General features: G+C 38.4%; 1 protein-coding gene and 1 pseudogene across 1 annotated transcript; both read right to left on the bottom strand.

Annotated features, from left to right (window-relative positions):
* Positions 1 to 11146: 11146 nt before the first annotated feature.
* LOC150024243 (uncharacterized) lies at positions 11147 to 12467 on the bottom strand. Its single transcript, XM_090295982.1, has 2 exons — positions 11501 to 12467; positions 11147 to 11184 (listed from the first exon to the last, which is right to left on the bottom strand). Exons 1-2 carry the CDS (start codon positions 12054 to 12056, stop codon positions 11147 to 11149), a joined length of 594 nt encoding a protein of 197 aa, XP_090152108.1. The 5' UTR covers positions 12057 to 12467.
* A 12518-nt stretch (positions 12468 to 24985) lies between these two features.
* LOC137819920 (small nucleolar RNA R71) lies at positions 24986 to 25091 on the bottom strand (annotated as a pseudogene).
* Positions 25092 to 25844: the final 753 nt, after the last annotated feature.

Below are 25844 nucleotides of genomic sequence, written 5' to 3'. Positions count from 1 at the left end.
GAGTTTTCGAAGTTCAAAGTTGTTTTAGATTGCATGCTTGTTGTTTTCAGAAAGTTTTGAAGAAAGACCTTGTCACTTATATGTGATTTAAGGCAAGTAAAGATATATTGCATGCTTTCTAAAAGGTTTTAAGTCCTCATCGTCTTTCGGCGATCGGAGGCAACAATTAAAGTTAAAGTCCTCATCGCCTTTCGGCGATCGGAGGCATTAGTAAAAGTTAAAGTCCTCATCGTCTTTCGACGATCGGAGGCACCAGTTAAAAGACCTCAACGCCCTCGCGCGTCCTGAGGCGAGATAAAGACCTCCTCGCCGTCGAGCGAGTGCAGGCGAGGAAGAGTGAAAAGTCCTCAGTGCTTCTGGGGGCGAGAAGATGTAACCCCTGGGGCAATGTAGAGGCACCAGCAAAAGTCCTCAGTGCTTCTGGGGGCGAGAAGATGTAACCCCTGGGGCAATGTAGAGGCACCAGCAAAAGTCCTCAGTGTTTCTGGGGGAGAGGAGATGTAACCCCTGGGGCAATGTAGAGACACGATTTAAAGACCTTCTCGCCTATGAGCGAGTTCAGGCGAGTTTAAAGACCTTCTCGCCTAAGAGCGAGTTCAGGCGAGTTAAAGACCTTCTCACCGATGAGCGAGTTCAGGCAAGATAAAATCCTTCTCGTCTCGAACGAGTTCAGGTATGGTGTAAAGGGTGGAAAAAGTTTGGAAGGTGGCTAAGGTAGGTTCGAAGAGAACGCCTAGTCACCCGGTCTTTTGTTCCGAAGTTCAGGAAGGTAGAGAAGGATCCGAAAGGCGCCTCTACCCCTAGATAAAGGAACAATGGCCAAGTTGAGAAGTCATGAAGAAACGGATATCACCAAGAGTCTTTGGCGACCAGGAAAAGTTCATGCAGTGGCAAGAAAGTTAAGACCCGTCTTGATAAGGCAGATAAGGTGAAGCGATGTCTTAAGCCATCAGTTGAGTTAAAATTCGTTGTTTAAAGAGTGATTATACGCTAAGGTTCATTGCCTTGAGATTACAAGTTGTTAAAGCGTTATTGTCCGAAGATCGGTGGTTCGAAACAGTTAAGTACACGATTGCGCTTACGAAATCGCTAAGTTAATTTCTTGAAGCAAATTGTGCAAGGAAAGTTAAAGCAGCCAAAGAAGTTACAAGAGAAATGCAAGGACTTTATCATTAAGAAGATATCAGTTCAAGGTACATTTACAAAAAAATCAGAAAAATAGAAAGTTTTATTACAATTATATGCAAAGGGAAAGCATAAAGGTAGTGGATGGAGGGAATCGATCAGTCTTCAGCGGGAACAACCTTCCCATCCACCACCTCGTTGTTAAGGGACACCATGCTGAGATCTAGATCGGGGAACAAGCAGGCGAACTGTTCCCGTGCGGCCTCGAATCCAGCAGCCAGAATTTGGGCAGAACTCAGATTAAGTTCTTCAATCTGTTTCTTGAGTTCTTCAGTTTGTTCCTTCAGCCCCTTGTTCTGCTGCTCCAACTCTTCAGCTTGCTTCTTGAGTTTTTCGATGGTTTCCTGAGCTTGGAGAAGGTCTTCAGCAACCTTCTTGGATTCTGCCTGCACCTGGCCCAATTCAGCAGCGATCTTCCCCTTTTCTTTGTTGGCTTCAGCAAGCTTCGCCATGGTGTCGTCCCTTTCTTTTTCCACCGTCCCCAGGAAGACCTCCCGATCGGCTGACCTTTGCTCCAGTTTCTTCACCTTGGCGGCGTCAGTTTTAATCAAGGCCTCCAGGTCAGCCACTTTCACGCGATAAGGCACCAGCTTGCTCTCTAGCTCAATCTTCTCTTGAGCCAAGAGCTGTACCTTATGGCGGAGATCGGTGGCCTCCTTGCGCGCCACCCGGAGCTCGGTGCTCATTGCATCTTCTACTCGGGAGTGTTCAATCTCGGCGAGTGTCAGATTGCATGATAACTTCTCCGCCTCGATCCTTATAGTGCTATTCTCAGTTCGGAGGGCGTAGAGGTCATCCTGGAGCTTCCTGGTGGAGCTCTCCACAGCTCTAGAGATAATGGTGGGGAAGTCCTCTGCCATCATCTTCAGTTTGGCAGAGAAAGGCTCCCACATCCTCTTGACCTCAAGAGAGAGGTCTGCTTGTGGAGGCACCGGGTGGGCCTGTTGTTGGTTTTCGCCGCCACCTTCTTGAGTTGGTTGCTCAGCAGGTACTTCTTGGCGTGGTGGCGACGTCGGGGATTCAGTAATCAGAATTGGCGAGTTGTGGGCAACCTCATCCCCGATTGGAGCAACGCCTGTGGTTGAGGCATTTGAAGGAGGACCCCCTCCAGCCGATACAAAAGGCGTGGAGGCGCTTAGGGGGTCCTCCATGAAGTTTGGCTCAGGGGCCTCAACCACAGGTGGCGCAGACGCCAATGGAATTGCTTGGACTGGTGAGGCAGGAGCTGGTGGGGGTGGCAATGTTGGAGGCGGAGCAGGTGTAGATGGTGGTGTTGATGTTGGAAGAGGGGGTGGAGCAGATGGTGAAGAAGGTGTCACCCTCTTCCTCTTCGTGACGAGGCCATCTTCAGTTGCCTCGTCGTCTTCCTCTTCCTCCTCGTGGACTACTTGGGGGGCCTTCCTCTTTGGCTTTCTGAGGATAAGCTTCTTGCGTTGGTTGGCGGGTTGGGCCTCAGAGGAAGTTGGGCCTCTGGGTGGCGATCTGCCTTGAGCAGCGGCGATCTCCACCACAGAGTTTGGCACGGTTTGGGAACCCGATGCCAACCCGTGGGTTCGGGCGAGCGCCCTCAGTTCAGCGAGCTTGCCCCGGCCCAACATATTATCTGCATAGAGCAAAAATGCATGGGTTAGCTCAGAAATAAAATAAATGCATAAGGCAGTATGCAGCAAAGCAGATAAATGGTGCAGAAAAATAAAACCAAAGTCTTGTGCACAACGCACAAGACGCCCAGAAATAGTTAACAGAGGTAATGTTAGAATAAAGACTTAGACGTTCTAACCTATGCGAATTTCGAGTTGGTCCTCGAAGAACTCGAAGCAGATGAGTGTGGTGGTGAGGAAGGTGATGTTGGCGTCTGCCACACTTTTCCAGAAGAAGCAGAGGTCCCTGTCCAAGGCACCCATGCTATCAGGACTCCTTGGCCTCCTGAAGCTGCTTTTGGACTCTTTGTTCCCCTTGTTTACCCAATACAAGGGGAAACCGTCGAGCAAGGAAGCGTCCTTTTCGTTGGGGCGCACCTGGACAAACTTGCCCTTCCAGTCTTTGTAGGATTGCTGGAAGATAGAGAGGATCGATCTCCCAGCAATCCCGTTCAAGCTTACCCAAAGGCGATCTCCTGGGTGCTTGGCTTCAAAAAGAAATAAGAAAACGTCCACTGACGCTGGCAGCCCCAAGTGGTCGCACATTATTTGGAAAGCCCGTACGAACGCCCAGCTGTTGGGATGGAGCTGGGCGGCGGCGATGTCGAGCTCGGTGAGAAGCTCCCTTTCAAAGCGAGTGAAGGGAAACCTAAGTTTCACCTTCTTGAATAGGGTGGTGTATATGAGGCAGAACAACCCGCCGGTGTTCCCCTTATCGTCAACGCACACCGGCATGTCGGGAGGGCAAGGTAGCACCGTCATCTTCTCGTCGTGCTCCTTATGGAATGATTGGTGAGGCTCATCTCCTTTCGTCAGTCGCAGAACTACCCCAGCAGAGTTTACAGAAGATGTTTCCCTCAACAAAGTCGAGGTAGCCCATGGGTACAGTTTTTTGAAGTCTGGGGAGGGAACAGAGGCTCCTCCGGCGGCAGGGGGAGTGGCCTGAGCCAAGTTGGGGCGGGAGGGTACAGGCCTCTCAGCCTGAGAAGACGAAGCACCACGTGCTCGCGGTGGGCCGTGTGCTTGTGAGGAGGGGTTTCGTGATGAAGGAGGAGGATTTGGGGTGATCTTTGAGCGAGTCATTGCGGAAGCTGCAGAGGAAAAAGAAAAGGAAAAATGATCAGGGTTCGCAGAGGCTGACTCGATCATGAAAGAAGGGTGAAAAACGAACGAACGTAGGTTCGTTGTGACGTTGACGGAGCCCTAAGTTACGAGAAAGGAGAAATGGAAAAAACAACCCACAACGTATGCACCAGACAGTTAAAGGATGATGCGAATCGGTTAAAATGCAGGAAAAGCCAGCAGGAGAAGGAAAGGAAGTACCTTTTTATGATCGGGAAAGTAATGAAAGATGTTGGTGATTCAGGAGGTTGAAGAACGTTGAGAGCTTTTTTGCAAAAGAGAGTTGGAGCGTCTGAGAATACGAAGAAAGTGATGAAACAGTGAAGCGAAATGAGTTTAAGGGTTTTTTGAAATGGGTTTGGGAAGCGCAAACGTTAACTGAAGGTAACCGTTGATGAAGCCACGTGTCGAGCGATGGAAGGAGTGTTTGGTGGAGCGTCAGGAAAGCAGAAAGTACAACCGCTTGGGATTCTGCACCAGTGCCACGTAGATCGGTATTGACGTGACTCCTTTAGTCTTTTCGCTGGACAAGTCTTCGCTTAAGACTGGGGGGCTTGTGTACCGCCCTGGTAGTCGGAAGTGATGACGTGGCATCAAGCTATGGTATAGGCGTGTTGATAAGACGCCAGGTTGGTAGAAGGGAAGGAAGTCGAGGGATTCGTGAAGTCGCCAGTTATTGAGTTGGCGTGCTCCGATCTCCAACACACCAGAACCGGCGGTCTCCGGGTTAAAGATGAAGTCGCCAGATGTAAACTCAGGCGACCAAGTGATTCGAGATCGCCAGAGTAAGCACATCGCCGAAGATGAAGGTGATGCAGATTATGAAGGCGGCCGGCGAGACCACAGGGAAGGTGTACGAAGGCACCCTAACTCGCCAATTCCAGTAGAGATCGCGCTCCAAGTTAGCTATGCACTGAGCAGTATCATGCATAAGTAACTTAGCCAAAGGAGAGTCAGAAGCAGCGCCCAAGTCAAGGAGGCTCCAGATGATGGCACGTGTACAGCTGGATGCGAGCCACGTGTCCAGGTCTGTAACTGCCAGGAGAGAGAAAATGACCAGGTATTTAAGGGTTTCCCAACGAACTTTCAAGGTACGCACGTTTAGATTGTCTTCTTTACGCTTGCGAGTTCTTGAGCATACTGTGAGAGAAAGCATTGCACGGTTCCTTGAGAGTTCTTGAGTGTTTGCTCTTGAAGTATTTGGTGGTTCAGTCACTGACTTGGGCGTTGGAGTGCGATCGGCCGCAGCGGCGCCGCTCTGTTCTTTTGCAGGTTCTTGAGGTGGATCGTGACGAAGGACGGAGGTTGAAGCAGTGCACACATCGATCCAGGTTTGACGAGGCAAGTTCCAACGTTCTGGTCAACAGGCAGGATCAATTACCTAGTGGAATACCCAATGGTTTTCTGAGGACTGGATGTAGCTCAGGTAAGCAGTGAACCAGTATAATTGTTTGTGTGATCTTCTTTCTCTCTCTCACTCATTTATAAATTGTTTGACTTGTGATTTTATCTCTGGTGCCATAAACAATCGATTAAATCGTATTTAAAACCAATTGTTTTTCTAATATCAATTTTTAATCAATTTGTTTTCTTGGCTGATCTGATTCTTTGATCTATAAATCATCATTAATCTTCATTCTTAGCTAGTATTTGCGAAAAACTTTCCTTAAATAATTCACCCCCTCTTCTTAAGGTCATTAATTCTAAAACAAAGCTTCGTGGTTTAGTTCTTGGGGTGTGACTTCCCCATTTGGCTTCTCTTGGTTGTTCTCGAGGTACTTAGTCAAGAACCCCTCTTGAGTATATTTTCTTTATTATTCAAACCCTTTTCCTCGTCCTTCTTTGCGATGTACGGGACGTACCTTTGGTCAGTTCGCCTACGCGTTGATACATCTTTGCTCTTTGAGCAGCATTCACGCCCACATTCCTAGGACCTCGGCTGCTTTGACTGTGCATTGCCGTTCTTTCTGAGTATGGCTTCTTCTGCTTCGATGACCGTTGCTTGTTCCCTTACCTCAAACAATGTATCCCCCCTATTTCGGATCAATGAGTCGTTGAAAGGGCTCGCTACCATCCCTTTAAGAAGGCAGCGACCCCCATCTCTTTGTTTGGAGTCTGAAGTCTTACCGAGAACTCTCATAAACGGGTCAGGTAATCCTTTAGTAGTTCTCCTTCCCTTTGTTTGACATCAAAGAGCTCTGGTAACCATGGGGGGTCGACTTTATTAGCTGAGAAGTTCTCTTTAAATATCCTAGAGAACTGTGGGAAAAAGGTGATATGGTCGTTGGGGATCCTGTTGAACCACTGAAGAGTGGTTCCTATAAACGTGCCCATGAGCATCTTGCATTGAATTGCATATGACCCGCCCGACATGATCATTTGAGCCGTAAATGCCTTTAGGTGGCTCTCGGGATCTTCCACACCAGAAAAGGGGTAATCTTGGGTGTGATGAAATGGGGGCAGTATCAACTCCTCCATGATTTGTTGTGAGAATGGTTTGGGGTCATCCCTTGAGAACATGTCGGAGAGCGTGCTTGAACATTGCGTCATTTATGTGTGTGCATGTTTCTTTGCAACTCCTTGTTGGTTTTGCGTAACTCCTTGTTGGCCTCAACGTGCTCTTCCGTGGTCCTCCAGGAGGGCTCTATTTGCTCCTTAAGACATGCCTGCCTAAGTCGCATTTCCTCCCGTAGGTGATCTTGATCGGCTCAAGCTTCTTCTCATAGCCGCTCTTGCTCGGCCTGACCCTCTTTCCGTAGCCGCTCTTGCTCTTGTCGGTATTCCTCATTTTCCTGTTGAAGAACTCTCATGGTCTCCATTATTTGTTGCAAGGCTGGGACTTCCTCACCTTAGGGCACTTGCGCTCTTTGTCTAGTGTTCCTCATAGAGTCAGGTTACTTGGTGCTTCTTGTCTAGGCGTTTAGATAATTAGTGGGATCATTTTTTATCGGTCCCCACGGTGGGCGCCAAATGTTCTTGTCGGCTGATCTAGATCGGGTCCTAAAGGTGGATTCTGGGTCAACTCTTCCTTGTTGTCGCTTTGATATGCTTAAAGTCCACAGTGAGGGGAGCTCCACTTGTTGACAAGACTTCGACAATCAAGTTAGTGAGAGCATATAAATGTGAGTATAGTGTGTTATATCTGGAATGACACTTACCTTTCTTCAGGGTCTTAAGGCCCTTTTACAATACTCGTAGATCCTCTCTTTAGAAGTTAACAATCATAAATATATTCTATTAAAATATCTCATTTATTTTAAGGGTGTTGGAAGATTATTATTTGTACCGACCAGTCCTCGGGCATCGTTGACCATTGGTTCTATTGGTGCCACGTAAGAAGGGTCCCACGAGCGACGTGGGCCAGTATCTCGCGAAGCACGTGTGCCAAGGAACCAAAGAGTGGTCAGACATCGGTCACCCGGATGTACCGACGTGCTACTAGACAATGTGGAGAGGTCGGACATCGGGACCCAAACAGCAGAGCTGGGCCACGAGAGGTGGATCCCAGACCACACACCAGTTATAAAAAAGGGAGAAGTCTAGGTCACGAGAGTCCATGCGTGTCAAGTGGATGACGTATTTAGGAGTAACACAAGTATAGAGCCACTGGAAAGATATGACATGTGAAGGTCGCATTCCAGGGACGAGCTGCATGCATGGCACGTGAACAGCAAGGGCACTCCCAAAGGCGGGTGACCCCAGAGATCAGGTGCACGAGGAGGCACCAAGGTGGTCACCCCGTCAAGGGTTGCACTCTGGTTAGGGAACCCACACGCTAGGTTATCCTAAGAGTAGGGTAACAACAGTGCTGAGCCCGCCCCATCAGAAAAGCCCATTTTGGGTAAAGAGGAAACCCTAGTTTCAGTCTATAAAAAGGAAGGTAACAAACTTGGCAAGGTACGCTATTCATTTGCGCCGCTTAACACACACACACAGTGACAGTGATACAGTTTGGTGTTTCTTGACCCTAAAACTGACTTGAGCGTCGGAGTGAAAACGACCTCTAGGGCACCCTTTGTCTTTATGTTTTCAGGCATTCATCACAGGAGAGGCACGTGCAAACGCAGAGATTTTGGACGTGAGAGTGACGTAGACGCACGAAAGCGCTCCAGGTCAACCGACAGGAACATTATCTCTGACAGTTTTTTTTTTTATCAGCAATATCTCTAACAAATTATTTTCGTCGGATTTATAGTAAATATTTGTGCTTAACGGATTCAGTTATACATTTAGTTGTTTATAGTTACTATTAAAGGAAAAGAAAGAATAAGGTAAATCCCTTGTGTATATTGAACACATAGGGTTATGTTTATATAGGAAAAGAAACATATGGGCTAAGCCCATTACATAAATATGAAATATCTAACAATATCTATAATATCTAATTATATCTAATAATATCTAACACTCCCCCTCAAGCTGGTGCATATAGATCATATGTACCCAGCTTGTTACAAATGTAATCAATCCTAGGCCCTCGTAAGGGTTTCGTAAAATTATCTCTTAATTGATTATTTGAATTAACAAACTCAGTCTTGATATCTCCCAATATAATCTTTTCTCGAATGAAATGACAATCAATCTCAATATGTTTGGTCCTTTCATGAAAAACTGGATTTGAGCTAATATGAAGAGCAGCCTGATTATCACATATAAGTTTCATTTGAGTGACCTCTCCAAATTGCAATTCTTTAAGTAATTGTTTAAGCCAAATAAGCTCATAAGTAGCTGAGGCCATAGCTTTATATTCTTCTTCTACACTAGATCTTGCCACAACACTTTGTTTCTTGCTCTTCCAATAGATCAAGTTATCACAAATGGAGACACAATAACCTGAAGTTGATCTTCTATCAAATGGAGATCCTGCCCAATCAGCATCTGAATAACAAACGACTTTAGTATGGTTATTATGACCATATAACAAACCTTTTCCAGGAAAGCCTTTAATGTACTTCACTATACGAATGATTGCATTCCAATGATCTTCACATGGAGAATTAAGAAATTGACTCACCACACTGAATGCAAAGGAAATATCAGGACGAGTAACAGTGAGATAGTTCAATTTTCCAACTAATCTTTTGTACTTCTTAGGATCTGAAAGAGCCTCCCCCTGATTGGATAGAAGCTTGACATTGGGATCCATGGGAGTATCAACAGATTTCGAATTCATCAACCCAATTTCCTCCAAAATATCTAATGTGTATTTTCTTTGAGAGATAACAATACCAATATTGGATTGTGCTACCTCAATCCCCAAGAAATATCTGAGTTTGCCAAGATCTTTGGTCTGAAAGTGTTGACAAAGGTGTTGTTTTACTTGTGAGATGCCATGGTGATCACTGCCTATAAGAACAATGTCATCAACATATATTACAAGATAGATACACCCAGCACTCGAGTGACGATAAAAAATTGAATGATCTGTTTCACTGCGAGTCATACCAAACTGTTGAACAACAATGCTAAATTTTCCAAACCAGACCCTAGAAGACTGCTTGAGGCCATATAAGGATTTGCGAGGATGACATACCAATCCAGAAGACTCCCCCTGAGCAACAAAATCTGGAGGTTGCTCCATATAAATTTCTTCCTGCAAATCCCCATTAAGAAAAGAATTTTTGACATCCAGTTGATAAAGAGGTCATTGTTGAAGAGCAGTCATAGCTATGAATAAGCGAACAAAGGCCATCTTTTCCATTGGAGAAAAAGTATCACCATAGTCTAAACCAAAAATTTGGGTATAACCCTTAGCCACAAGACGAGCTTTAAGATGATCAATAGTACCATTGGGGCCAACTTTGATAGCAAAAATCCACCTGGAATCAACAATAGATTTCCTAGATGGTAAAGGAACAAGTTCCCAAGTTCCATTATTCTGAAGCGCATTCATTTCATCAAGCATGGTCTGACGCCAACCAGGATGAGCTAAGGCATCACCTACAAATTTTAGAATGGATACAGAAGAAATAGATGAAAGGCAGGTATAAAAGGGTTGAGATAGTCTGTGGTAACTCAAAGCAGTATAATGTGGAGAGGGGTTACGGGTAGAACGTATACCTTTACGGATAAAAATAGGAAGACCAGGTTCAACTGTAGGAGTCGGAGGAAGATGAGGTGTTGGCACCAGAATAGAGTCAGCTGATGGACGATGAGACGTTTGACATCGACTATACACCTGAAGAGTTGGTGGCGGTGGTGAATCGTTAGGTGCACTAGGCACAACAAGAGGAATATTAACTTGATTCGATGAAGAAATTGAAGGAGAAGGACAAGACTTAAAGTAAAGGGAAGATTCATTGAAGGTGACATCTGCTGAAATAAAATAATGGTTTAAAGAAGGTGAGAAACATTTATATCCTTTTTGTGATCTAGTGAACCCTAAAAAGACACATTTGTGTGACTTAGGAGATAATTTATCAAGACCAGGACTAAAATTATGAACAAAACATGTGGACCCAAAAACTTTGGGAGGTAAAGAGTGGAGAGGGTCATGTGGAAATAAAATAGAATGAGGAAATTTGTTATCTAAAGCTGAAGATGGCATGCCACTAATGAGATAACATGCACTAAGAACAACATCGCCCTAAAAATGTTGAGGAACATCACCATGGATTAAAATATTACGAGTTGTTTCAACAAGATGTCTATTCTTGCGCTCAGCTACTTCATTTTGTTGAGGTGTATAAGCACATGAAGTTTGATGAAGAATACCATGAGAAGCCATAAATTTTTTAAAAGAATGAGAAAGATACTCACGTCCATTATCACTGCGCAAAATTCGGATGGAAACCCCAAATTGATTTTTAATTTCATTGTAAAATATTTGAAATATAGAAAACAATTCAGAACGGTTTTTCATTAAAAATACCCAAGTACATCTTGAATAATCATCAATAAAAGTAACAAAATATTGAAATCCTAAATTAGACTTAATACGACTTGGTCCCCAAATGTCATAGTGAACTAAGGCAAAAGGAGATGAAGCATGTTGTGAGACACTACTAGGAAAAGAACTACGAATGTGCTTCCCTAACTTGCATGACTCACACGATAAAGTAGACACATTAGACAAACATGGAACAAGTTGTTGCATCTTGGCAAGACTAGGATGACCTAATTGAGCATGAATGAGAGATGGAGAATCCATAATCGCGCCAACATGTGCAGAGATCTGTAGTTGAAAAAGTCCATGAGACTCACATCCGGTGCCAATCATCTGTCCCAAACTCCGATCCTGTAAAGTAACAAAATCTTTGGTAAAAGAAATAACACAATCAAGGGAACGAGTGAGATGACTAATGGATAATAAGTTAAATGGAGACCTAGGGACACAAAGAACATTATCAATAGATAAAGAAGGAAAAAGATTAATAGTATTAACACCATGTGATGGTACCCTATATCCATTGGCCATGGTAACAGAAGGTAAATAACCCGTAGTAGATAGGAAAGAGAAAAAAGATTTATTACCAGTAATGTAGAAGATGTACCTGAATCTAGAACCCAAGGGCCAAGGGAAGTGGAGTGAGTGAGGCCAACAAAAGATGTACCTGAATGTGCAACAGAAGCCGTGGAACTAGGGTTTTGACGATCCTCATACCATTTAAGAAATTCATTGAAAATAGGAGGTTGGCCTGGGGTATCAATTGAAGTATGGTCCATAGTACAAAGTTGCACAGGGGCAGTTTGAGCAACCGCAACAAATTTAAGAGGACGACCATATAAGGCATAACATCTGTCAATTTTGTGGCCAAGTTTGCCACAATGGTCGCACTTGTGACGCCCTTTGCCTGACTTGTGAGGGCGAGTACGATCATTATGCTGAGAAACTAAAGCAGAAGAGTCATCAACATGAGACGTTATATCAGTGGTGTGTTTACCTAGCACCCGCAAAAGGGTAGAACAAATGGATGTAAAATTAGGCACGATAGGAGATCCCAAAATTCGATCACGAATGTGAGAATAATCATCAGAAAGACCATGTAAACCCAATAACATGAAGAACTTGGATCTCTGTTCTAGTACTTGAGAAGCAGTGGTGGCAGGAGGTAATAACTCATTAAAATCATGAAGAAGAGCATGAAGTTTACCCAGACATTCCGCCATTGTACTATCAAGATGTTTGGGAGCAACAATTGTGAGAAGATTTTGACACACACCATAAAGACGTTGAGTATCATTGGTGTATAATAATTTTGCTTGTTCCGAAACTTCTGAACATGTCTCATAGGTACGAAAAAAGTGTTTTAAAGATGAGTGAATGGTAGATTTGATAACAATGCATAATTGAGCATCAATTTTCAACCAACGGAAAACCTCATTTTCAGCAATAGTAGGATGAGTAAGACGATCAACATAACCTTGACTCTTAAGCCATAATTTAATATTTTATGCCCAAGTGTCATAATTGGTTCCATCCAATTTGTTAATGGAAAGATGAAAATTGACGTAATTAGTATAAATATATGGATCCGACATAATGATTGTGGAAGAAGCCATAGTGGTAGCGACAGTGGAAGAAGTCATAGTGGCAGCGAAAGCGGAAGAAGCCATAGAAGATAAGGACAAATCCAGTCACCGGTTAATTGGCGACAACAACAAAGATGAAGGCTCTGGCAACAATTCCAGCAGCGTCTCCAGCGAGATTCCGACGACGGCTCTGGCGAGGGTAGGCTGCAGTACGGCGAGGGACCGACGGCGGCTCCGACGAGACAGTGGAGGCTCCGGCGAGGTAATGGGTTGGTGACTAGAAAATTCCAGTTAATAGTAGGTTCACCAATAAAAATTGAACCCTAAACCCTAACCTTATGCTCTAGATACCATATTAAAGAAAAATAAAGAATAGGGTAAATCACTTATGTTTATTGAACACATAGGGTTATGTTTATATAGAAAAAGAAACATATGAACTAAGCCCATTATATAAATATGAAATATCTAACAATATCTATAATATTTCAAAATATCAAATAATATCTAGTTATATCTAATAATATATAATAATATCTATTCTTTTAATATATCTTACCAGACGTTTGGATCGAGTTCTTAACAAATCATTGAGCTTTTATTGTTTGGACCGAGTTAATTATTTAGTATTTTAAACTATACAGGCTAAAGTAATATGTTTGGGTGCATGTTATTATATTCATAAGCAGGTAAATCTTTGGGTCTTGGCTGTTCCAATTCACAAGTAAGACATGGATACTTTCTTATTTAAGTGATGCTTTGTGCGTTCAGTGTCAGTTCATATTGAAATCATTCGCGGAAATTGAAGCAGAATTGCGGTGCAAGAATTGGAAACATTCAATCGGTGCTTGATTCTTTCAAAGATAGTGCAATATCGGCATGTGTCTTCATCAAAATTTGTTGACGCAATCTTGCTCTTTTCAGTGCTAATCCAATTAATTTTTTCTGTGCCTTGATTCCATGGAATTCAATGTGTTGATTTGGTGAAATAACATTGAATCGGTGGAATCATTTGATATATTTTGTTCAGAGTCTTGCGTGAATCATTTCTTCAGTGGAGTACAATTTTGCAGAGGAAATTCTGGTGCGAGTTAAATTGAATTGTCTTTGATACATGATTTGCTTATGTTCCGTTAAATCAGCAAAAGCAAATTTCAAAAGCAGCTGGAGAAAAGTAATTACGTGAATAATTCATGTGTGGTACTTGATGATGATTTGAGATGTTCTAATTTGGTTGATTGAAGCTTTGAATACATTGGTTCTATTTCTGTGCAACAATTCAGAGCAGTTGGTGGAATTTGAAGTAGATTCACGTTATTGAGACATTTGATCAAATATTTGATCTTTGAAGCGATTGTGATTGAGAATTCAAGAAATATCGATGTGAGAATGATTTCAATTGTTCAAATTGGAAATCAACAACGAAGTGGCATCCATTGAAATACGACAGTTCAATCATGAAGTGAACAATTCTTGGTGGGTGAAAGGAAACTCTGTTCGGTGCAATTAAAGAAGTAAAGTCATTCAATTGGAAGCAAGAGTGATAGCCGTTGGAGAGGATGCTAACTGAGGTGTGCCAATTTCAATTCACATTAATATCTTCCAAGTCAGGTGAGGTATGTTGATCATTTTACACAGTATTTAAATGATTAATATTGTAAAAACACAATAAACTTAATCGATTAAATTTTAGAAAAAATAGTTCATAATTATTAAGTATAAGACATAATCAATTTTTTTTTCTTGAATAATCGAATAATCAATTATGTTCTGTATTTTAATAGGCGTATAATCAATTATGTTATTAGAATGGTGTTGATAATCGATTAGGTAAGTAGTTTGCAAAAAATTTGATAATCGGTTATGTTGTTTTTTAAATTCAAAGGATAATTGATTATATTTTTTTTTATAGTTTCAGTTTTTTTATAAATTTTTATTTATTTTTTAATTTGATGTGGATGTTTTTAGATCTTTTGTTGGTGTGATTTCCTTGATCACAACTTCATCTTCATCCATAAGGTTCTTCTCTTCTTTTTCAGGTATGTAATTTCTTTTAATTTCATATTTTGTCTGTGTTTTTGTTGTATTCATGACTTTATTTATTATGTGTTTATTTATTATATGCTTAATTTTTTTAATTTTTTATAATATTAATTTGAATAAGTTTGTGGTTTATATGAATATTTTTAAAAGTTATTAATTGATATGTTAAAAATTATTGTGAATTGTATTAATATAAAAGATTATATTACATAATTTAAATTTGAAATTATATTTATATAGAAAAGTTAGTTATAATTTTTTAAATTAATTACCTGAATTTTAAAATTAAATATTTCATTTCAAATTCAATACTTATATCAATAAATTAATTATTACACATTTTATATAACTTATTATTGTATTTCGAAAAAAAAAAACATGATGAAATATAAGTTTTCTTTTGATAGATCATTTTAAATTACAAATCTCAATACATTATTTGAAATTAGAATTATTAATATAAATATTTATTTTGTTATTAATCAGAATTAATAAAATATATTATTTGAAATTAAAAATATTAATATAGTAATCCAATTCGTATTATTATTGAGAATTCATTTCATATATTATAAATAGTAATATAAATAATTTTTTAGTTATTATTCAGAATTAATTTCATACATTATTTGAAATTAGAAATATAAATATAGTTATCCAAATTTTGTTTTATTAATGAGAATCCAGAATCCATTTCAATATTTAAATTATAAAATTAAAAATAATAATATAATTATTTGATTAATGTAATTATTATTTTTTTATTAATGAGAATCCATTTTAATATTGAAATTTTAAAATTATAAATATTTATGTGATTTTTTTATATTACAGAATTGAAATCATAAAGTAATTTAAATTAAAAATATTTATGTAATTATTATTTTATTCTTTTTTTACTCAAAATCCATTTTAATAATCAAATTTTAAAATTATAAATATTTATATGATTTTTTTTTCTTAATCAGAACTGAACTCAATGATTATTTCTAATTAAAAATATTATATAATTATTGTCTTTTGTTTTATTAATCAGAATCCGTTTTAATATTGAAAATTTTAAATTATAAATATTTATATCATTTCTTTTTATATTACAGTATTAAAATGATAGAGTAATGTAAATTAAAAATATTTATGTAATTATTATTTTATTAATCAAAATCCATTTTAATATTCAAATTTTAAAACTAGAAATATTTGTACGATATTTTATTAATCTGAACTAAACTCATAGTTAATTTAAATTAAGAATATTTATGTAATAATTGTTTTTTATTATTCAGAATTCATTTTAATATTTAAAATTAAAAAGTATAAATATTTATATCATTTGTTTTTATTTTACAGTATTATTTTTTGTTCTCGAAGGTTGACTCTCCCGTCAGTTGACTAGGTTGAACGTCTTCTCTTAGATCTGTCGCAGTTGAATATTGACTTGTGTCTCTCTAATGAACTGAAACGTGACTCCGTTGTGACAGAGGGCACCCTACCTGTTGATTGCACTCAAACGCTCAAGTAAGGACTCACAAAAAGTAAACAGTTTTCAGTCTAGTGTGCAAAAACAACATACCTTCATTTGGGGTCATGGACCCCTTATGTAACCGCATGTGCAACAACTTCTTCCTTGAGAGAATAAAATCTTAGCTGAAAATAGAACTCAACACATAAAATAATAACAAACAATCCACCTGACATGGGCGTCAACGATTCTGTTATGAGTGTACACATTTATCTTTTAGGGATTTAGCGGTATGTATCACAATACTTCGTATGTATCCCACATGCAACAAACAAACATACACAATTATCTGTAGGCACATACACACAGGTCCCACCCCTACCTGGGGGCGACCACATTGTATTTGTTTTCAATGGACTCTTCCATTTGGCCAAGTACTCATAATCTCCGCTCAGGCCCAATAGCCGAGCTGACCACTTGCCAGCCCACACCGAGAACCGAGATATTTCCAAGATAAACCATCGACCGAGTCCCTGCCCAGTACATAAGCCCCCTAGGCTCAAGCTGAGCTAGGCTAAGCAAAGAGTCTGAGTGCCTCGATATCTGACATAAAGGTTTCACAGAGGTTAGGTAGGCACGGTGCACGAGGCGTTATTGACACGACGTTTCACCTTAATAAATCTTTAGCACACATGTGGCACAACATCAAGGGTAGAGGGGTTCTTAATGTTTTGAATTCCTTTTCCTGTATATATGCTGCCAAATGTTGATTCGCGCCACACTACTTTTTTTCCCTGAATTCGAAACCACTTTTCCTCCCGAGCTTTCCTTTTATTCCTCTTGCGCCTTCCTTCTCAGAGTTGCTTCTTTTCCACATGTATTTTCTCTTTTCAATCCATCTATACCTTTAACTATTTATATTTATATTGTTTGAGTTGGGCTTGTATCCATATTTCATACCTTACATCAATGATCGTGCCTGCTTCGTTGTTGCTTGTATCTGACTTTAAATGTTCATGCATTTAGCTTGTTATTATTCACCATATTTGGTCTGAATCTTATTTGCAACTTTCCTGTATGTTGTGTTTTTAGATAAACCCTGTCCTGGATTACAAAGCCTCATACCCTTGGGCTCCCCAAACCTTTTTGGAAGAGACCTCCTCCTTCAATGCCTCTTCTCTAATAGCAACACTTAGGAAAAATGGTCGCCCCTTTGGTAGGGAAAACGATAGGATACATGTAGTTCCCTGTAGAGAAGATGAACCAGTATGTTGTGATGAGTCTTTTGACCCTGGGAAACCTTTATGTTTTTTCTATGTGACTGTATTAAAAAAGGTCTGCATACGTCTCTCCCTTCCTTATTTCGAAAAAAAAAAGCTTTTAACCAAGTTAAACATCGCTCCAGCCCAACTACATCCTAATAGTTGAGCGTTTGTTCGAGCCTTTGTTGTCCTTTGTACCAGTTCGACCTAATGCCATCTGTGGAGGTTTTCCTGTACTTCTTTGAGGTTAAAAAACTGGGCCACCAACTCTGGGTGTCCTTCAATGGTACCCCTGGGAGGGGATTGCTTACCCTTTTCCAATCTTCTTAAAATAACTTCAAAGGTCATTTCTTAAAATTTCGAGCTAATAAATACCATCCCACCCTTCTGGACGGGTTTCCCTTGTACTGGACTGAAAAACCTTTTTTTACCGTGGTCCGACGTCTGGAAGACCTGCCATCCTCCGATCGAGAAGTTTGTAAGTTCTTATCGAGCTTACAAGTTGTCTTTGACACCGCTTACCTGTTGAGCAGAGAATTCGATCCAGATACCCTAGAGAGTTACACCGGTACAGCCCTTTTTTCTAGACATAGTGAGCTCTCCCTTTCTTTATAGGTTGTAATCTTTTGCCTATGCCTTGCTGCAGGGAGGATGTTGGCCAGATCAACAAAGAAAAACTAGAGAAAATGGCGAGGAAAGCCAAAATGGCCAGACAAAAGCCATTGAAAGTTCTTAAGGCCCCCGCACCTACCGAGGATGAAGAAGACACCTGGTCGGGTCTAGTCTTTCCTTGAAAGAGGAAAGCCTTCATTGCTCTTGCTGCTACCTCCCCTTCTCATGGTCGGGCCAACTTCGCCTAAGTATCTCCATCCAGAGCTCCGTCCTTCTCCCTAGTCATCGTATCCAACTTCGAGGGGGCTCTGAAAGCTCCATAAGGAAAGGATTGTGGGACCCCAAACTTGACGTTGCTACTCACATCGAGGGTGCTTTGTTGTTGCCCCAAGACGAGGAGAGGTTAAGGGCTCAAGGAGGCCATAAAGAAATTTGAGTAGGCTCTGGCCACAAGCTGCTTGGCCATGAAGAAGATATGAAACCAAGAGGCCACCTCCGAGTCCAAGGTTCAGGAGAATGACGAACTCCACCAAAAGGTGGTCGGCATGCAGTAGGAGCTTCAACACCTCCAAGCTCTCTACCAACGTACCGAGCAACTCCTGACCGAGAAGACCAAAGCGATCGAAGAGCAAGCATCAGTGGAGATGGGTCATCGCGAAAAGTTGCAGAGGGAACTAGCTCAGAAAGATGATTTCCTTGCTAGCGAGATCGAAGTCTATAAGGAGGAAGCGACTCAAGCCTTCTTGGTGGGATTTGAAGTTGCTGTAGAGCACGCCTCTAGTCTTTACCCCAAAGTGGATTTCTCACAACTAGCACCAGACAAGGTTGTGGTGGATGGAGAGCTGAGGGAGGGATGATCAAGAATGCCGCAAAACTGATATGACTATGCTTTGCTAGTGAACAATCTATTTTAATATTTTATTGGCGTTATCTTATATATGCCAACCGTTATCTTAATGTTTATTTCTCGCCCTTTAAAATAACTAGGATAAAGATTTTCTTCCCTTAACCAAGGTCTTTCTTGAGGTTGAAAACTCTCAAATGAAAAAGGTCAAAACCTTAAACACTTGATCTTAAAGGAAACCACCACAAAACTTAAGGAAAAATAAAATAAAATAAAAGACAAACAAGAAAAGATTAAGCAAGAAAAGCTAAACCAAATTTGAGAAAGAGATTATGAAAAAACTTGAAGAAAGACAATCAAGAAAAAGGCACACAAAAAAGACTCAAAGATACTCACTAAACTTTTAACAATGAAACTTTTTCTTTAGAAATTGCTAAAGCAAAAGGATAAAAAATTCCACAATGGTTGAAATCAATTTGCCAATCAACTTGAATCCAAATTTGGAAAATGTTTTTCTTTAGTAATTGATGCCACAAATGTCCGTTTTCACTTTCTTTTTTTAATTATAGAAATGAAATGTCCATAGTTTTAATCAACATAATTTCCAATAACTCCAATTTTCAAAAAAAATTGGGATTCAATATAATTGAACACTTGAAATCTTTTTGTTTGGAACTTTAAATCTACTTCTACTAAAACAAGTTTCTAATTAGTTCTCAAAGTTTCAAAATTAAAAGTAAAGTAAGTAGAATCAAAGTAATGACACCTAGAACACTAAGAACATATGACACAATCACAAGAGGTAAAAAAAAAAAATGGACAACAATTTAAACATTAAAAAGAGAAATAGAAGTGCTAATGAATAAAAGAGGTGCTGAAAAATAAAAGCAAGAAAGTAAGGGCTGAATTTTAAAGTTGCTTAAATATAAAAGCAAGAAATTAAAGGTACTTGAATTTAAAGACAAGAAATGAAAGGTGCTTGAATGTAAAGAATGTAAAGTGCCAATCAACTCAAAGCAAAATAAGCTCAAGAACCTAAGTTTTGATAACCACATGATGTGAGTTGATTTTAGGATTGTTCATTTTATGGTGTGACACTTTACTTAGATTGAGACTTTAGGAATTTAAGAGTGAAGACCTTAGGAAAATCCCCACTGGATATTAACTTAACCAAGTGATTAAGTAGATGTGAAGGTTCATATCACAAAGGCAAAATGAAAAGACAATTATGAGGTGAAAATGATGCTAGAAGGTGCGGAATTAAAGTACAAAAAAAATAAACCAAAATAGAATTGTTGAATGGAAACAAGGAAAACCAAACAAGAACATGATACAAAGATTAAAAATGGATTGACAATGGAAGAATAGATGAAGGAATGAGAAAGCTTATGTGATGGATTTGAGAAGTGGAACACACCACTTGGAGTGTGATTGGCCTCCAAGATAAGTGAAGATAGCCGCCACTTGAGAGCTCTCAATACTCACAAGATAAGACCTAAATGTTAAGAGGAATTCAAACCTCACTAACACCTCACACGATTTGTGCAGAGTAACTCTTCTTCTATTAATTTCAACTTGTAAAATAGACTAGGTATGCCTCCTACTTATAGGTGAAGGAGCCTTGAAGAACAAGCTAAATTGTGTGTGAGACTTTTGTTCTCTCAGCTTTGGTCTTATCTTGTGAGAGTGAGAGCTCTTTGTTGAACCAAGTGGTGTTCAAGCTTTGATGAATCCAAAACCCTTTGAAGGATGTTGAAGGCTAGGCTGTGCTTGTTGTTGCTGAGCTGTCTTAGATAGGATCTGGGGTAGATTATGTTTTGTAATCCACTCTTGATTGAATCCAAAGTATAGGCATTCTCAATCTTTTTAAAAGAAAAGTGTTTTTCAAACTAAGTGAAAAACAACCGATTGTTTTGTCGAAACAACCGATTGTTTTATACTTAGGTGTTTTTAGAAAAGGTTGAAAACTGTTTTTCAAAGGGTTGAGCTATCAAAACCAAAACAACCGATTGATTTGAGGAAACAACCGATTGTTTGTTTTGGTACCATAACAGAAAAACTGTTTCGTGCTTTGACTGAGCATTAAATGATTTTCTAATTGTTTACGCTCCAGTTTTTAATGCTTTGACCAATCTTTAAAGGCAATTAATGGTTTGTTAAGATTTGATAACAAGCAACAAACTTTGATATATACAGAAAAAGAGATTTGAGTTTTTCACCGATTTTGAGTGTTTGAAAGAGTTGAGATTGCTTAGAGATTGAGTTTGATCAAAGAGTGTGAGCTAGGATTTTCTCTTGTATAGATTTCAGATTTGCTTATGTAACAAGTGTAATCCTTGTATCTGTTGAACAAAAACCTTTGTGTGTTTGTTGAGAAGTGTTGTGTGTTCTTGAGGGGATCAATATCAGCATTCTTAGTGTTGGTGTGTTGGCCAAGAGAAGTGTGTGTCTTAAAGGGGATCAAGGTCACTTTCTTGGTTGTGTTGTAAGTGATCTAGGTTTGATTGCTTAGTGGAATTCCTCAGTGGTTTCTGAGAAGACTGGATGTAGCTCTGGGTTTAGAGTGATTCAGTATAAATCTTTGTGTGCATTTTCTTTATCCCTTAAGTCTTTAAATTCAGTTTTAATATTTTGCTGTTGATATAAACAACCGATTGTTTCTGCGAAACAACCGATTGATTTCTAGTGCTGTGTTTTTGCTTTGTGTTTTGAAAAACTGAATTCTTTATCAAGATATTCTCGAAAAAGTTTTCGAAAAACATCTTTAAACCATTCACCCCCCCCCCTCTAGTTTAAAGCCATACATTCTAACACTCTTCAAGTGGCAACCCTCATCACTCATCTTGGAGAATCCCCACACTCCAAGTGGCGTGTTCATTCCATTTTCATCTTCATAAGCTTTTTGTCCTTCATCTTTTCTTTCATTTCCATTACACCATATTCCATTGTGTTTATGTTCTTGTCTTTCTTCCATTTTCTATTCGGCCATGTTACCTTTAATTGCTTCCTTTTATGCTCTTTCGTTTCTGCAAAGCATCATCATCTTCATCATATCTTGTTGTTTTCCCTTTTGCCTTTGGAAGTGAACCTTCACACTTACTTAACCACTTGGTTAAGTTTGTTTCCAGTGGGGATATTCCCTAGGTCTCACCCTATAATTGCTAAAACTCAAATCATAAACAAAGTGTCATCATTAAAATGGACAAATCTAAAATCAACTCACATCATGTGGTATTCAGAGCAAGGTTATTTTGTGCTTATTTGCTTTGAGTTGATTTCGGCATTTTTTTCTAGCAGCTTTAAATTATTGCTTTTACTTTCAAGCAATTTTCAATTCAGCCTTTACTTTCTTGTAATTAACATTTCAGAAATCTTTATTCATTAGCACTTTAAATTCCACTTTTGAAATGTTATTTTGTGTCAATATTTTTTGTTCTTACCTATTTTTGTTTGAGTCATATGTTCTTAGTGTTTTTAGGAGTCTTTTATTCCTTCTACTTATTTTGCTTTTAATGGTGAAGGTATAAAAGTAACTAGAAATTTGTTTGAGTAGAAGTTGATTTAATTCCAAACATAGATTTCAAGTGTTCATTTAATTTGAATCCCAACTATTTTTTGCAGAAATTGGAAGTGAATGAAAAATATGCATGCCAAGATTATGGACATCTTAAATCCATAAACCAAAAAAAAAACAAGGATAAAAAAAACGTTTGTGCAATTTCACTTTCTTTTTCAAGTTCAACATTACTAAAAAGAGGATTCATTTTATTTCACAAATTGATTTCATAATTGTGGAATTTTATCCTTTTTCTTTTACAATTTATAAGAAGAGTAAAACTGGATATTTAAAAGTTAAGTAAGTGTCTTTGATTCTTCTTTTGTGCTTTTCTTGCTTGTCTTTTTAAAAGTGTTGTCCTTATCTCATTTCTAACTTGGTTTAGCTTTCTTGATTTTAAGCTTTTCTTGTTTGTCATTCAAAAAAAATTAGTTTGGTAGTCGTACTTAGTATTTCTGAAATTTACTTTGTTAATTCATTACACTTTTCATTCTTTCTACTTTTCTTTGTTGTACCACTATTGGATGATCCAGTAGACGATGTTCGGCTAGATGATCTAATAATTGTACTTTACTTTTAGGGGTGGCAAAGCGGGTCAGCCTGCCCTGCGCTTGGCCCGCAAAAATGCGGGTTGGGTTGGCTGATAAGTGTCTAATTTCAGTAATATTTCATATTAAAATATAGGCACTTATGAAGATTTATTGCTAATCTACATATAAAATAATCCCTAATTTATGAATTTATACCTTCTTACATTTTTTATGATCTTTATTTGAATAAGAGTATTTTATTCCCAAATTTGGTGTTAATTGCAGATTTCTAAGGAAGATTGGAGATTTGGATTAAAGATGAATGATTTGAGCTAAAAAGATAAAGATAGAAGGTCCCAGAATGGAAAAAGATGCAAAGAAAGATTGGGCCTTTTTTATGTTTTATCATTTAGCCCATTAGCGCGACACAATAAACAACCTAACCCTAGAAAACTAGGATAAATAGAGGGCTAGAGGCTCAACCTTAGTGTGCCAGATTGAGAGGAAAACACCATAGAGTGAATTGTAACCCAATTTGGAGAATGGAAGGTGCTAGAAGTATGCGTGGCTAATTCTACCCTTTGGGATTGGGAGTAATCTGCTCAAACTCTTATGTATTGAGGTGATATCTTATATATTAATATTCAGTTCTTGATTGATTATTGGTATTGTTGTTTTACTTTTAATTTTCCGTGACAAATTGAGAATCTTAAATCTGACCGGGAGGTATTTTCAGGGTTCATACCTAAACAACAATACTTAACATATTTGAATGCTAGGAATAGACTTGAAATGTTAATTGCTATTAAACGTCTGAGCTTCGTTCTAAGTTGTTCTTATAATTATGCGAGGGATCGATAGTTAGGGGACATTCTTAAGGATTTTATATGCGAGGAATCGATATAAATGATTTTTATACGGGCATCAATTTCAATCAAAGAACTCAATATTAGCATGCTAATCAAAATACATGAGTGTGGGAGAGATGAAACCTAATCCCTATTTTTCCAATTGAAGCAACTAATTCTTTGTTTGTTTTCTTATTGATCATCGCCAACACAACCACTTTCAATACACTTTTAATTGTTTTGTTTTATATTTAGCGATTATTGTACTTGATAATTCACTGTTCCTTGTGGGATCGATATCCGTCTTTAGGAACAATTATTACTTCTGACAAACGCGGTACACTTGCCGTAAAAAGTCATCAAGTTTTTGGCACCGTTGCCGGGGAACAGATTTGAATTGTTGAGTATAATTTCCTAAATATTGTAAATATTTTATTTTATTTTATTTGCTTTGATTTTGTTTATTTTATTAAAATTAGATTTGATTTTATTTTATTATAGATTTGCTCTTTTAAAAAAAAAAGTTGTTGATTTTATATTCTTTTCTTTTCTTTACGTTATTTAATTTAGTTTATTTTTATTTTATTTTGTTTTATTTTATTATATTTTATTTTAGTTTTTTTTAGGATTATTTTATTACTAGTTTTAGTTTTTATTTCTAGGTAAGCTAGTTAGTTAGAATATTAGTTAGTTAGGCTACAATTATAGTTTTCAGTTTTTATTTTTATTTATTTATTTTTTTTTTTTATTTCTAGTATTTATTTTTTATTTTTAAGTATGTTATTTCTTGTTTTCTTTTATTCTGTTTCTAGTTTTTATTTTATCTATATTTTTTTTAATATTTTTGTTATTTTTCTCTTAACGTCATTTTAGTGTTTTATTTTTGTTTTTTTATTTATTTTGTTTTACATATTTTGTTTTCATTTTTATCTTCAAATTTATTTTATTTTATTCTTTTTAAAGAAAAAAAAAGTTCTCTGTTTTTTTTCTCCACTAATATGTTTTAGGAAGAAAGCAACATGACAGAACAACAAACACTACCTACTAAGAAGACACTTGGAGATTATGTCATGTACCAAGGACCAAGACATTTTTCTAGTATTGCAATACCTACTACTACCAAGGCCTTGGAAATAAATCCCGATTTTCTCACTCTCATCAGTGCCTATCAATTTACAGCAATAGAACATGAGGATCCATATTCACATTTGGATACATTTTATGAATTGGTAGGAACAATAGGTTTTCAATCAGGTGATCTTGAAAATGTTTATATGCGCTTGTTTTCTTTTTCATTGGCAGGAAAGGCTAAGGAATGGCTCAAATCACTTCCAAATCAGAGCCTCACTAGTTGGAAGGATGTAGAGGAAAATTTTTGCAAAGATTTTTTCCAATTTCTCGCTACATCAAAGCAAAGTCTGAAATCTCTATGTTCAGACAAGGAGCAAATGAAGTCTTTTGTGATACATGGGAAAGATTTAAGATGATATTGAGAAAATTCCCAAATCATGGGTTTGAAGATATTGCTCAACTGAGCATATTCCTGAATGGTCTCAGATTTGACATAAAGATGCTCCTAGATGCTGCAGCTGGTGGCACAATGATGACCCTTGATGTAGAACAAGCAACAATAATTATTGATGCATTGGCATCAACCGATTATAAAGCCCAACATGATGGACAAGATCTTCAGAATAAAGGGTTGTTAGAAGATGCACTCTTGGCTAAAAATAAGATTCTGACACAGCAGATTGAGCAACTAACTGCACAAATGGCTAAATTGCCCCAACAATTATATGTTGTTCATTCATCTCAAAGCCAAAGTCAGTCAATTAGGTGTGACTTTTGTGGAGGTGTTCATCCTAATGGTCACTGTTTTTATCAGAACAATTCACCTGAAGTTGAGGATCCATCTATGCATGAAAGAATGAATAAAGTTGAAGACGCTCTGACAAAGATTGTGAGCGCGCAAGACAATATTGTGAGAGCTCATGAAAATAGCATGGCCATGATTAGGAGTATAGAGATCCAGATGGGACCGCTGACCAAACAAATTGCGGAGGAACAAAGTGGCCAGTTTTCAGTCAATAGGCAAACCAATTCAAAAGAGCATTGCGATAATGTAGTGGTTGAAAAAGAAGAAAAAGATGAGACAGAGGGGAAGAGAGATGAGAAAGAGAGAAGTGAGGAGGAAAAAATAAAGAAGAAAAGTGAAAATAAGGAGAGAGGAGTTTTTGAAAAAGATTTATCATATCCTCATTCTCCTTC

This window comes from Phaseolus vulgaris, chromosome 10 (genome assembly GCF_051622355.1).
Source record: "Phaseolus vulgaris cultivar YP4 chromosome 10, ASM5162235v1, whole genome shotgun sequence".
Taxonomy (NCBI): domain Eukaryota; kingdom Viridiplantae; phylum Streptophyta; class Magnoliopsida; order Fabales; family Fabaceae; genus Phaseolus; species Phaseolus vulgaris.
The sequence above is the reverse complement of the archived record's forward strand: the minus strand, read 5'-3'. Positions and strand labels throughout refer to the sequence as shown.